Source organism: Nicotiana sylvestris, chromosome 2 (assembly GCF_000393655.2).
Source record: "Nicotiana sylvestris chromosome 2, ASM39365v2, whole genome shotgun sequence".
Classification (NCBI taxonomy): Eukaryota; Viridiplantae; Streptophyta; class Magnoliopsida; order Solanales; family Solanaceae; genus Nicotiana; species Nicotiana sylvestris.
In genome coordinates, this window is record NC_091058.1 from 64,810,508 (window position 1) to 64,825,450 (window position 14,943).

The 14,943-nt window shown below is 35.7% G+C and overlaps 1 protein-coding gene across 4 annotated transcripts; it reads left to right on the forward strand.

The window, feature by feature from the left end:
- The first annotated feature begins 6,019 nt into the window (after positions 1-6,019).
- LOC104239889 (pentatricopeptide repeat-containing protein At2g35130) lies at positions 6,020-11,135 on the forward strand. 4 transcript variants are annotated; one of them, XM_070167937.1, is made up of 8 exons: positions 6,020-6,135; positions 7,172-7,356; positions 7,446-7,665; positions 8,366-8,615; positions 9,146-9,291; positions 9,492-9,697; positions 10,088-10,212; positions 10,532-11,135. In XM_070167937.1, coding segments are annotated over exons 2-8 (1,533 nt in total). In that variant the 5' UTR covers positions 6,020-6,135; positions 7,172-7,354; the 3' UTR covers positions 11,116-11,135. The 4 variants fall into 4 exon arrangements, with proteins under 4 accessions (XP_070024038.1, XP_009792923.1, XP_009792924.1 ...); XM_009794621.2 differs by having other exon boundaries at positions 6,021-6,135; positions 7,433-7,665; XM_009794622.2 differs by having other exon boundaries at positions 6,129-6,213; positions 7,433-7,665.
- Positions 11,136-14,943: the final 3,808 nt, after the last annotated feature.

A 14,943-nucleotide genomic window follows, 5' to 3' on the forward strand; every position in this document is an offset into this window, starting at 1 on the left:
TGTTGTTTTGGGAAGTGCAGCTGCAACAGGTTTTAAGGAAGGTGCTGGGCTCATTAATTGTGGACAGGAGACGACTAATAACCAGCAGATAACAGGTGCAATGAAGAAGGGAACTGAGACAGTTGAAGCTTCTATGCAGGTACTCACGTCTACAGTGAAATCTGCTGCTGCTCGTACACAAGTAACTGATGCTTTTACGTCAGGTGCTAAAGGGGTGCAACAATCTAAGGGTGGTGACTTCACAGTAGTAAATCGATCAAACATGTCACCTAACAAAAAGAATTCTCCAGGTCTCACAAATCAGGTTATAGACGCAAACAACCTCAGGTGTTCTAACTCTTTTGATGTTTTGCTAAATGAACCTACATTGGGGGATGTTGAGATGAACATACAACAGGTTGATCATGATTTAGTTTCAACAATTAGGCTGTCCAATTCACTAGGCAGTGGAAAGCAACAGCAGTCCGGATCTTGCTCTTGTTCCTGTTGACGAGCAAAAGGCAGGGGCAGTACCTAATGCAGCCTCACCAACTTTAAAGATATCCAATCCAGATCTGGCCAAGATGGTAAAGGATGCTCAGGCAGCGATGTTCATAAACACAACTCCAAAGATCCATGCTCCATTGGTTACATTGAATACCACCGTTCATGACATTCCATCCCAGTCAATGGAATCGTTTGGTGAGAGAGATGGCAATTCTGGGCAGCAACTTTTATCTACTGGAAATAACCAATAGGTAGAGAAAAGTATGGCTGCAATATCTCAATCAAACTATGCAAATAAAATGCTTGATTCCAAAGAACAACAAGATGTGACGAGTGAATTTTTCCTTACTCGCAAAACATGGGCTGATCAACGTGAACACGAGGAAGACACTAATTTTGACAACCTGAGTGTTTCTGAGGAGGAAGCAGATCATTGTTCATATACTTCAAATGAAGGGGCAGTGGAGGTGCACAGGGATCAAGTTTCAAGCTATTATCAAAGAGTGCAAATCAAGAAAGGTTTGAGTCCTAATGCTGCTGTTTTTGTACTTGTCGGACAGCAACAAAAGCTTAGTAATGCAGCAGTTTTGAAGGAGATCGAAATTTCGTCGATGCACAAAGCAGTAGTTACTGGAAATAATAATACAACGGCTGTAAAATACAATTTTACACCTACTAATGTCCTCCATGCTATGTTTCTGGGCAGCAGCAAATAAATTTTGCGCATGGACAGCAAGTGCAGCTTGCAAGCAGTCCACTCCGACAGCAGCAGCAAAATCAAAGTATCGCAGGGGCTGCAGTAATGTCTCCAAATTCTGCACAACAACATGATGCTTTGCAGCAGACAACACTTATTTCTTTGGAGGATAGAGAGTTACTTGACGCTTGGTAAGACCTAAACTCCTAAACTACATAAGTCCAATGCAAGCTGCAAGCACTGGAAATGTGACTAAGTACAGGAATAACATGCAAGCCATACAACAACTTCAAAACACTACAGCCTTAGCAAATACACAAGAAGGAAATGAATTGATAACACTTGACCTCCACGACAATCGACCGCATCCAGTGAATGTGGGAATAGATATGTATGAGGAAGGAGAAGAAGATGCAATTTTGCAACAATGCCGGGCAGAGGCATCAAGAAAAGGTGACCTATCACCTATGCATAGTGGAAAAATAAAGAAGGCACATACAAGAAAAAATAATTGGGACGACAAGGTCAGTGATTTTTTAAATGTTAGGCGACCTCCAATGAGAGTTTTCAAACAAAAGAAGGCTGCCCCAACAACCTCAACGAGGTCCAACCGTTCAAAAAAGAAATGATGATTTTTGAATACTTTTTGAACACGGTTGAGGAAAACAACAAAGAATTACAAATTGAAGATTTTACATGTTTGGAAAAGAAGGGACAGGAACCAAATTGGTACTTCATTCTATTATACCACTTTATTAGTATTCTCATTTGTAATATCATCACAGAGTATGTTATAAACTCTGTGATAATCATTGAATATTTGGTACTCTCCAGTTCTTATTTTTTACATGCGTACTAGTAGGTGAGGCTTTTTCTTGGCCCCAATAGGATTAGTAAGGTAAGGTTTAGCCCGGTTTGTGTTGCCTTGGTCCTGGTCTTTGGGAAAATACCAACACGGCTATGAGATTATATGCCATCGTGAGACTTTGCCGGCAGCTACACCATGAATCCTCTACATGAAGCTGCCGTCATAAGGCAATGTGAGGCGCAGAGGAGTGATTATATAGCCAAGGCATATGGGTAACAAAACCGATGCTATTGTCCACCTTATTTGTACTTTTCTTAATTGTTGTATTTTCTTTTATTTTTTATTAATAAAAAACTAGCCCTGGGCGCTTGCCTAGCGGATTGCCAAAAAAAATGTGTTGCTAATAAATCAGTTAACTTCCAAGTTCCAAACCTCTTTTGTAATATATTACATATAACTGTGCCTTAACTATTTTTTTATGCAAAACCAACAAGGCGAATTTAAATTTAAAAGTGAGTGACATTTAAAAAAAGAATTTTTACCTCCTATAGCAAAGGTTAACACCTTATATATTTTAAATAATACCATTTAAAAAAAATTATATTCTATAGATACCTTTTAAGGTTTATGGCAAAATATTTAATTTTTTTGTTACCTCCTAGCTCTAAGCCACTAAATACGCTATTCAGTTACACTATTTTGTTTCTCTCTCTACTTTGATACATCTCATTCTCTTCCCTCATTCCTTGAAGCACGATGCTCAATCTCAAAATTCCTCTCACCCACACTATTTTCTTTTCATTCCGATCAATTCTTGTACCAAATATTGAATTGTGATTTAAAAGCAAATCAAATCCCTAACCAAAACTAACTGATTTGGGAAAGGGAGTTAACCAACATTTGAAATTTGACAGATTTCACCTTAGCGGAGGCTTTGGATACAGTGGCCGATGGAGCAGCGGTGACGGAACAACGGAAAGTGGACGACCGATATTGAATCTTTTGGGTAGCAGGTAATGAAAAAAGGTGTCGCCTGTTGTACCTTCAAATCTCAAAGGTGTTGCGTGTTGTACCTTCAAACGTTGCTATGGTGGATTCACCAGAAATTAGGGTTTGTTCTTGAACAAAGACGACGGAGTTTGGGGCTGAGCAACTTGATTTTCTGTTAATATATTTCAATGTATTTTCATGTATTTCATTGTATTTTTTTCATTGTAATTCAATGTATCTCGTTGTATTCCACGTATTTCATTGTATTCACTGTCTTTTTTCCCCCATTGTATTTCAATGTATCCCGTTGTATTCTATGTATTTCATTGTATTCACTGTCTCGCTATATGCAATGAATGTATTCATATGTTTTTCTTAATTAATATAATTTATATATTTAGATGTATTATATAATTTCTCTGAAGATTGCTATGTTTTTGGGGTATTTTTCGGTTGAGAATCTTTTTTATAACTGAAAATATAAAATTTTTGTGTTATAATTGAGTTTGTTGAGTTATATTAGGAGTCTATTATGTTAATTGATTTACTTTTCGTTTTAAAAACAGTATAATCCCCTATTTTAGGGTTATGCATTCGAATCGGTTTATCGATAAATCGAATCGATTATTTGTTATCGGTTTATTGATTTCGATTTCGAAATTTTCCTTATCGAGTTATCGAATTATCGATTTCGATTTTGTCCTCTTCGGTTATCGGTGATATACTAAAATTTTTTTTTACCCTTATTCTATAATACATTTTTCTTTACCCTAAGTCCCTAACCCTATTATTTCATCTACCACATTTAAGGAATGATCATATTTAAAGCTCAAGGGAATGAAGTTCAAATTAATGGAAAATAGAATTAGCCATGATGATGTATTTTTATTTTTTTATACCGTTGGAGTGTTGGTGGCATACATTTGATCCCTTACTTTAGTTTCGTTGCATGTGCTTGTTGACATAATTTTTATGTTATAAACGGTGTTCGTCTTATTTTACCTTCTTTTTGTCCATATTAGTTATGCATGTTTATAACAATATACTTTCCGTGGAATCTCGCAAATTTTCTTATTGGTGTAATCGATAACCGAATCGATAAGCCCCAAAAATCGATTAATCGAAAAAATCGAAACCTTATTGAAACGATAGTGATAAGCATATGTACAAATCGATAATCGATAAGTAATTATCGGTAAGGGTCAAAATCGAATCGATAAATCGAATGCACACCCCTAGGCCTATTTCACGCCGTGAATACAGTCAAATACAATAATCTGTCCAGCTATAATCCCATGTTTCACCCCATGAATACACTTGAATACAACAACTAATTAGCTGGACTTCCCTGATTCGCGCTTATTTTTGCTACTGTATTCATGAATACAACATCTTAAATATATCAAATGCATCTTATAGCCACACAAAAGGTATTTATAATCCGTAATATAGCAAATGATATCTATAGATGACTAATTACTACTAAAAGATAGTGCTTTATGAAAATTTCTCTTTAAAAAATACGGAAAAGGTCCAAAAATATCCTTGAACTATTCGAAATAGCTCAAAAATATCCTCCATTTGTTTTTGGTGCCAAAAATATCCCTGCCGTCTATGTTTTGGCCCAAAAATGCCCCTAGACCGTTAGTTTTGCCATTGAAACTGACATGACAGTCCAACTGGGTTAGAATTGCTTACGTGGTCGTCCACCTAAGCAATCCATATGTGAAAATTATTTTTTCGGACAATTTTATTTTTCCAGATTTTTTTAATAAAATATAAAATCAACATTTATTCTGAAAAAAGTAAAAAAAAAAATCGAAAAAATATTTATTTTGGAATTTTTAAATCAACACTTATTCCGAAAAAAGTAAAAAAATTACGAAAAATTATTCTTGATTGGGGTTTATGATTTGATTAAAAAACTCCATTGTTCTCTTCTGTGAATTTATGATTAATTTGTGAATTTCGGAGTTATGTCTTTGAACGCGTTTGAATCCAGTAATAGCGTAGTTATGTCTTGGAACATTATCCCTGTATAATTTCAACCCCATTCTTTAGCTCCAAAAAAAAATTAACACACAACGTTTACAAGAAAAAAAATTAAAACTTTATTTGTACAACAACAAAGACACTGGTTTCTTAATCCCAAACAAGTTGGGGTCGGTTATATGAATTCTCGATATCTATAATCATAAATTCAAAAAGAGAGCAATGGAGTTTTCTAATCAAATCATAAACCCGAATCAAGAATAATTTTTTCGTAAATTTTTTACTTTTTTTTTCGGAATAAGTGTTGATTTTGTATTTTAATTAAAAAATTCCAAAATAAATATTTTTTTTCGAAATTTTTACTTTTCAGAATAAATGTTGATTTTGTATTTTATTAAAAAATTCTGAAAAATAATTAAATTTCCGAAAAAATAATTTTCACATATGGATTGCTTAGCTGGACGATCACGTAAGCAATTCTAACATAGTTGGACTGCCATGTCAGCTTCAATGGCAAAACTAACGGTTTAGGGGCATTTTTGGGCCAAAACATAGACGAAAGCGATATTTTTGGCACAAAAAACAAACGAAGAATATTTTTGAGCTATTTCGAATAGTTCAAGAATATTTTTGGACCTTTTCCATAAAAAATATTAACACAACCCTAAATAGCTATTGGGCGGGGCTTAGCCCCGGCTAACCCTCACTAGTCTAGTAGAGCGTTGTGTTGTGGTCGACTTTATGAACCGTTTAAGCACAACTTGTACTGCACAAGTAATTAAAGAGAGTTGTCGACTTGTCGCTGATATTTAAGGTTTTGTGTTATAACACGCTTTTTACCTATTCCTATGATATATGGTGGTATTCCGGCTAATTTATGCACACTTCCACTATTCAATTTCACCCGAGTACACTTTTACTAGACTTGGTGAGATAGGAGTATATAGGCCATTAATTTATTTTACCTATGTGTATTCTTTATGGGTGGCATTGGGGAACCGTTTAAGATGATGGTTGGCCAAGAATCAAGATATATTTGTCTGCATGCGTAGAACTGTAGATATTTTACGAGGTACCCAATTATCTTCTAGTATACCAAAAACAGAGTGCTGGTTTTACAGAAGAACTGAAAACACAGAGCTTTATCTTCATATGCATTCATGTAACTCTTCTAACTTCTATTCTCCCTGCTAATCTCTTGTGGCGCATTTCATACTTCTGCATTCAATCTTCCACTTACGTAGGCAAATTATCTTTTCTTGAATTTTGAGCTGTACTTTGTTTGTCTTTCATTCTTTGATAGTTTCTTGAGCTCTGCACTAGACAGATGTTAGATATTCTGGATGAGTGCATGTGCTCCATTTGGTAATAAAGATGTGATTTCAACTAAAAAAATAAAATCAAAAAGATAAGGTAAGGCAGCTTGGGATTACATCTTAAGTGTATCAGCTCTCTTATCTTGATTGATATTATTTTAAAATAAATTTACATTTGAAAAAAAAGAAATTAGCTCGAGTAGTCAAGCTAGAGAAGGAAAGTCTTGACGTAATCCAGCCGTGGAAATAGCCTTAAAATGCAGGCTGCATACAATAGGCCCTGGGGTCCCGCCCTTCCCCAGACCACGCTGCTGCGTAGCAGTAACTTAGCACACCGTGCTACCCTTTTAGTAGTCAAGTTAGAGAAATAATGGTTGTAATCATTTGCCTGTTCTATTTTTACTTCATGTGCTGTATGTGTTTGTGAAATGAACTCTTATAATGCAACTTTAGTGTTGAAAAGGGCAGAAACTCTTCTCTCTCACTCTGCCCGACTACAAGAATTTCCATCTTGCAGCAAGACAAAAAATTATTTTTTATGTCGGTGGAGTCCGGACCAGCTTGTATGTACCTGGACTATTCCACTGGGTACCTGCTACCTCCATCAACACGGATACTTGTAGCCATTTTCTTTCCTTTTTCATATTCAGTAAGACCTCTCAATGGCCTATTTGACCAGATTATTTCTTCACGAATCATGCCTATTCTATTAGTAGTCAGATCTTTTTTGCTTGTCAAAAAGACACCTAAAAAATGTGTGGTTAGTTTTGCTTCAAGTACTATAGCCACATGTTTAGGAAATGTTAATTGGATTGTGTCTTGGTAGTGATGCATCAGGAGTGTAGGATACTAAGTAGTTTTTCATCATCTGAGCTATTGTAGGTTGGTCTCCAGATGTCCATTAAATCATATCCTTTTTGAACCAAGAATCAGTAAAGGTGGATTCAGATGGAAAGCAATGGACTCCAGTAATGTCCCCATTGAGAAGTGGAAGCAAGATAGCATTTTCATTGATAGACGTGGCAGATTTAGACACTTTGATCACAAAAAAGTTTCAAGGAAAAGATGTAGGTTGATGTATAATGGCAGTAGTTTCATATCTGTGTTTCTTCCTCCGATGCCAAATTCATGACTATTGTGCAGGTGGTTCTTTAAGGGGTAGAGGATGGAAATATGGATCTGGTTTTGTTGATGGTATTTTCCCAGTGCTAAGCCCAATTGCTCAGCAGATTCTAACTTTTGTAAAGAAGGAAACAGATCCAGAGAGGATTTGGTCTTCCTTGGATACTCTACGTCCAACCAATGACACTTGGGATGATATCATAAATGTAGCAGTTCAACTTCGGATCAACAAACAATGGGATCTGATCATACTGGTAAAGATCATCTTGTGTCTGTTGCTCCATTTATTCATATTTTGGCTTCGTTCAATTATCCGTGTGTCCATGTATCTTTTCAAGAAGGGGTGTTTGGATTCTGAGCAAAGCTGTTGATATGTGATGTGTCTGATAGTTCTTTTTATGAACAACTCCAAGTTTCACTTGAGAGCCAAAAATTTTGAATTAATTTTCCATGAAGTGAATTATTTTCGACATATGCTGATTAATAAAAGAGTAATGGAATCATTAAGTGACATTTCTCATCCTTGGCATTTTCTCTGTTCTTTGAATTTTCCATTACACTTTAGGCGTAACACCCCTACTAAAATGTGCAAGGCAATCTGACGCTGAAAGACAGTAGAATCACATTGCTAATAATCCTTTTTCAATCTGACGCTGAGAGACAGTAGAATCACATATTGACATTGTTTATAATCCTTTTTCTATTATGTATCTTGTATAAATATCTTCCATAGAATTTCGAGACACCTCGTGTTTGAACAATTAAGCGGAAAAGCATGTATATCTGTAGGCAGGTCATTCTTTTCTAGGAAGTTACTTTAGACTTGGCAAGATACAATACAATCTAAGTCTAACCTGGTTCTAAATAGCCTCCTCATCATTTCTAGTCAAGCCTACGAGATGGAGCCTAATTTAAATGACTAAAAATTTACTAACACCAGAAATAACTTTGCAGGTGTGTGAGTGGATACTGTGTAGGAGTTCCTTTCAGGCTGACGTGATTTGCTATAATTTGCTTATAGAAGCTTATGGGCAAAGTTCACTTGTTAAGAAGGCCGAATCTACTTATCTGGCACTTCTTGAAGCTCGATGTGTCCCGACTGAAGATACTTATGCACTTCTTCTGAAATCTTATTCCAAATGTGGGATGCTAGAGAAGGCTGAAGCTGTCTTCTCCGAGATGCGGAAGAATGGGCTACCTCCAAGTATGTTTTCTTGGTTTTCTAATTGCTATTGTACATACTACAGAATCAAATGGCATCATAATCACAATACTATGCTAGTGAAAACTTATAGCTACTTCCTCTTTCTTCAAATGACAACTCATCCTCCTTGTTTTTTTATTTTTTTTTATTTTTTTTTATCGGACTTTTATGAGTTCCTCAAAAGCAGCACCAATTGGGTGCAAACTATGTACTGTACAAAAACAACAAGCCTATTGCTCTGGAAGAATATCAGTATAACATGTATAAGTTGTATACATACAAATTGCACAAGAAAGCTAAAAGATATGAACAATTATATTCCCAATCACTTGATTGATGGTCACTGTAGTTATTCTTTTTAGCTCAACTTGTAATTTCCTCTGGCATCTCTTAGGTAAAGAAAGAAAGCTTCACACAACCGCCCTCATAAAGGGAAACAGATTATTAAAAAAAAGTTATTTTGATCGGCCTTACATGCAGTCCAAGTAATTTTAAGACTCATCATAATATGATCTTTCAGCCATCTGCAGGTGCTCTTGTATATAATGCTTATATTGATGGGTTAATGAAGGGACGGAATTCACAAAAAGCATTGGTGATCTTCGATAGGATGAAGCGAGAAAGCTGCCAACCATCTACCGATACTTATACAATGCTGATCAACTTATATGGGAAGGTAAAACACTAAAACATTTGACCCTTTTTTCTTCTGGTACTTGAAAAAATTTCCTGGTGGAAATCAAGCTGAATATTTTGATTTATATACCAGTTCTGCAGCTCTAGTTCATTTGCTAATTAAATAGTTCTCAGCTTATGTTGCTCTATCTTTCTGTCCTCGTGTCTCAATTGAATGAATGACTTCTTCATACTATGCAGGAGAATAAGTCCTACATGGCTCTAAAGGTGTTCAATGAGATGAAAACTCAGAAATGTAAGCCTAACATCTGCACCTATACAGCTCTTGTGAATGCATTTGCAAGGGGTGGTCTGTGTGAAAAAGCAGAAGAGGTCTTCGAAGAGCTACAAGAAGCTGGGTTTGAGCCTGACGTTTACACCTATAATGCCTTGATGGAAGCTTACAGGTGAACACCACTAATGTTTTCACTGTTGGACCCTTTTTGACTGAAATAATTTTAAAATAATCACATCAAGCCCATCTTCCATTTCCAGTATAAGCTTTAGGCAATAATAGAAGAGCCGGGCTTGCAATGGCCTACACTATAGTACTCAGTCAAGACTCCCTTCAGAATGCTCGGTCTTAGTGTTGATTAATTGAAACATCAACAGGTAAAATAAGGATTGTCCTCTAATTTCTAGCAAGGGGTTTCATTTAGCTGAATATTAACAAGAACACTTGCTTTTTTCAAACATGTACGTTCTTCTGTATGCAGAGTTATGGTTCCCCTTCCACCAGTTCTTCTCTTAAATATTTGCTTATCCAGAGGAACTGAATTGATGTTTTAGTCTAACAGTCGTGCAGGCTATCCTCAAGGTGCTGCGGAGATCTTTTCTCTCATGCAGCATATGGGCTGTGAACCAGACAGAGCTTCATATAATATTATGGTGGATGCCTATGGAAGAGCTGGTCTTCATGAAGGTATCCTTTCTCTATTTTAAAGAGGTGTTTCTCGCATTTAGTCTAAGCTCTTCTGCAAAACGTAATAATTGCAATGTTAAACGCATATTCATGTAACATCTTGGAATGAGGTAAAATAAAATGGTGTAAAAGAAAAAGAGAAGTTTTCTACATGAAAAATGAAATTGGTGCCAAGTGAAAAGAAAAGTTCTCAATCTGTTTCTGTAGATAACAAGTTTAGTGCCCTTAGTCTTGTTGGATCTATATGCATCTTATGAAAGTTGCTTTTGTTGCTGACTGACGCTATCTTTTCATTCTTCTGAAAAATATATACTATTAGATGCACAAACCGTATTTGATGAGATGAAGCGGCTGGGAATAACTCCTACAATGAAATCTTACATGTTACTCATATCGGCTTACTCAAGAAACAGTAACGTCTCAAAATGTGAAGAAATCGTAAAGCAGATGCAGAAAGAAGGGGTGAAACTAGATACTTATCTTCTTAACAACATGCTTAACTTGTATGGTCGTCTTGGCCAGTTTGCAAAAATGGAAGAACTCTTGACTGTCATCGAAGCTGGACCTTATGTAGCCGATATCAGCACCTACAATATCTTGATCAATGCATATGGACGATCAGGATTTATCGCAAAAATGGAAGAGATTTTCCATTCGCTTGCTGCTAAGAACTTGAAGCCAGATGTGGTTACTTGGACTTCCAGACTTGGAGCATACTCTAAAAAGAAACAGTACCAAAGATGCTTAGAAATATTCGAGGAAATGATCGATGAAGGTTGCTATCCAGATGGTGGAACAGCAAAAGTACTCCTTTCCTCTTGTTCGAGTGAAGATCAGATTGAACAAGTTACAACTGTAATTAGATCAATGCACAAGAATGTGAAGACAGTACAGTGTGTTTGAAATGGCTCATTTAATTTTCATCAATGTCTTCTACAACTACAAGTGAGGATGCCTGTGATTTTGTCAAAATTAGATGTAAATAGTGTTATCCTAGATGCTTAGGGGTCGTCTGGTTGAGAAACAAATTATCCCATGATTAATTATTTCGGGATTAGTTATCCCACCCTCCCATAGGGATAAAAAAACACTACAATTCCAGGATAACTAATTCCGAGATTAGTTATACCATGATTTTATCCCAATCAAATGTGGATAAATTCATCTCATATTTAATCCCGAGACTAATTATCCCTTATCCATCGTACCAAACGAGACCTTAGTTGCTAACTAGTGCTAAGTACCCTATTAGTGCTTATTCTCCTTACAGTTGTACCAAAATTCTTTGGATCCACCTCTAACCAAAAAAGTGAGTCTAATTTAAGATTTGAAGAGCGCGAAATATCACTTTGTTTATTACAAACCTATCAATAGCGCCAAAGATCAAATAGGGTTGCATTCACCTGTTCAACCCGTTTTGGATTAATTAAGTTATTTTACAAAAAAATTTTTATGAACCAAACTATCATTAAATCAAAATAAATTCGATTAAGTTCGATCTATTATTTTAACTCAAATTCTATTAATTAAAAATTTAAAAAGAAAATAGTAAAATGATATTTTAAATAATTCACTCAAATTCTATTAAGTAAAAATAAAAATAAAAAGAACATAACAGACTAAAATGACTACTTTGAGTAGAGGAAACAATTTAACTTTTTTTAAAAAAATTAAAGAGAAAGGATGAGTAGAAGAGGATGATATTCAAGAAAGCTAGAAATGCTTTTGCATTGACAAATTTAGATTTTTCTTCCACTATTCCGAAAGCTTCTTAGTATTGTGAGTGGTCCATGAGTTCTGTCTTTGGCTTCACGAGAGTAATGATATATATATATATATATTTTTTTTTTTTTCTGTGTTTTTTTTTTGTAGGTCAATTGAATAGAGCCTTCTAGAAAAAAAATATTACAATTATTTGCCTATGTTCGTTCTCACATATCTTTTAATTCATCCAATATATTGTTGAAGATATTTAATTGAATTTTGTTATATATATACCAGCTATGTGATTGTTGTGTTTATATAGCATTCCTTAAATGGTATGACTTTTAATATTGATAGCTTATTTTTCTTTTATGTCCTAAATCATATGATGTTTCATTATACATCTACAATTATCATTCATAATACTTCTGAGGCAAAATGTTTAGCTCACTGACGTTGTTGATCCTTGAGGTATCTGATCTCGCCCAACTATGCCTTATAAAAAGGACAAACGGCCGTTATAAATATAATCCGGGTATTTAGCCCAGAGTCGAATCTCACAGGGAATTAACCTACCAATTATTTTTGTCAGACTCACTGAATTCTTCGTAATCAACTTTCCAGATATTTTGAATAACAATTGGTGATATTTTTACTAACTATAACTGAATGAAAGTAAGTAAACTAAAAGCTAACTATGACTGGGTTGTAAACAAATAAGAGAAGGATCTAAGTTTGTAATTTTTCCTATTGATGGAATCCCTTCCTGTTATTGTTTCACATAGAATTGCCTAATCGTCTCTATCGATCATGAGCACTCTTACTACTACCGTAAATCTCTCCCTAGTAATTACGATAATTTACTAGACGCACTCTCCCGAGTTACGCTAGCTGACTTTTATTACAACTCACTTTAGATCGCACCCAAGGTTTCGTTATCTCTAATCCCACCTTTAAACCCTCGGTTATTGATTCCTCATATACTTTGGGAGTGGTGTTGTTCAACAATTACCTAAATATGCACTCTCTCTCATCCTATCAATTAACTACAACAAGAACGTAGTTTAAAAAATAGAGATTAAACTGAGCAAACTATATTAACATAACACGAAGTTCATCCTTCAACATGTTCCATCAAAACCCTAGACTAAATAATTAGCTACTCATAATCATATTCATACTATCAATAGTAAAATTCATCATAATTGATAAATACAAAAGGAAGAAAGGTAGAACTCGATGTCGAATTATCCTCCTTGCCTCTTCTTGCCTTCAACTAAGCTGTAAAAACCTTAATAATATCCCTTTGGGCGAGCTGGATCTCTTATAGGTTAAGTAGAATTACCCCCGAACTTCCAAGTTTACCCCTGAAATTATATGCTCCGAACTGGACTAGCGTGGCCATGCTCGTGCCCGCGCTAATGGCCGCGCATATAGCATAGTATTCTGCCTCGATTTCCTGGGATAGCGCGGTCGTGCTAATGGCCGCGCTTAGCTGGTACAACACTTTATCTCTTCTTTTCTCTCTTCTTTCACATGTACTCAGCTCCGAAGGGCTTCCCTTGCTTTAATTAAGCTCCAAATACTGTCCTAAATCCTCATAAGCGCAACTCGCTGCTGCAAAACATGAAATTCACAATTAGAGCCAATTTATCGTCATTTAACAAGCCTAGAACAATGAAGCATAGTCAAGTTGGGGCATAAACAGTCGCTAAACTACATGAATCTAGCCTATTATCAACATCCCAACACTTAAATCATTGCTAGTCCTCGAGCAATCCACCACACTCTATAAAGGTTCCTTCACTAAGCTTTTTCCCTAACGTGTCACACCAAGAACAAATCATCAAAGTTACGTCTAGTAGTGTACAATCTTGGCCTCAAGAGTTGACTCTCACGTGCCATGAAATATTCATACTTACTCAAATTACTCTATACAAAGGTCAAGACTTACCTTTCCTTCTTGAATCACATGCCCTCACCTCATACAAGAGAGTAGTTCCACAAATAATAATATTAAGAACAATTAGGAACTTAGATAGACAAACTTCGCTCACTCTAAAAAAGAACATTCACATGCTACACATATGCACCATAAGCTTGCTCGTAGTGTACTACTCTACTAATCGAGCCCATTCAGTCTAAGATCAAGTAGGTCTTCATTTGGTTGTAATGTAGGCTAAGGGACATGTAGGATATATTTGGATATAGTGACTAACCTCCCTAAGCACTTTTAATACAATACCATTCACATTCCAAAACCATACTCATGTCAGGCCAAACATTTCACCGCACTTCTATTTATAATACCCCAAACTCCATTAGGTGCAATTGTATCAAATCATCACTTATCAAGTACTACATTTACTCATTCTCTTTTTTTTCTTTTTAAGTGGGGCTTATTCTTTTACTTTTTCAAATACTGTACCTTTTTCTCTATTTTATCGGTTCCATTCAAAAACCAAACCACCACCCCCACACTTTACTTTTGCATATTTCTTAACCATTCAAGTGCTCATGGGAGGTAAAAGGGTTCAAACAGATTGGCCATTCAAATAACTGGATAAGGATTGTAATGTGGTTGCCAAAGAAACAGGCTTATAGGCTCAACAAGGTTAACTACGATGTATCGCATTTAGGTGGGTCTACTTTATATATCTGGCGTAACAAAGAAATACCTATATCACTTTTAAGACTGAATAAAGCCGCTATTTCGCTTTGCAAACACACGGGGCAAGTTTTAGGCATCAAATGCAGAGCATAGAATACAGTACAACTCACACACACATGGCACATGACTCACTCCAGATTGGCTTATCAAGACACTCTTGTTTGAGTACTCAAGTCAGTTACAAACATACAATTTAAGGCACTCTAACAAGAATCAACCACTGAGGCTAAGCGTTACACTCTAGTGTCTACTGTGTTCAGGCGTATCAACGTCAAGGGCTTCTCTTTCTGTTTTAGCTCATAACCCATCAGTACTAACTAAAAATTAGAAACAAAATAAATAAAAACTAACTACAC

Excerpts from the sequence above, each read along its gene's own strand:
- LOC104239889 (XM_009794621.2), top strand. Across the intron at positions 9,292-9,491 it reads TGATCAACTTATATGGGAAG|GAGAATAAGTCCTACATGGC; the intron begins GTAAAACACTAA and ends CATACTATGCAG. Across the intron at positions 9,698-10,087 it reads GCCTTGATGGAAGCTTACAG|TCGTGCAGGCTATCCTCAAG; the intron begins GTGAACACCACT and ends TTAGTCTAACAG.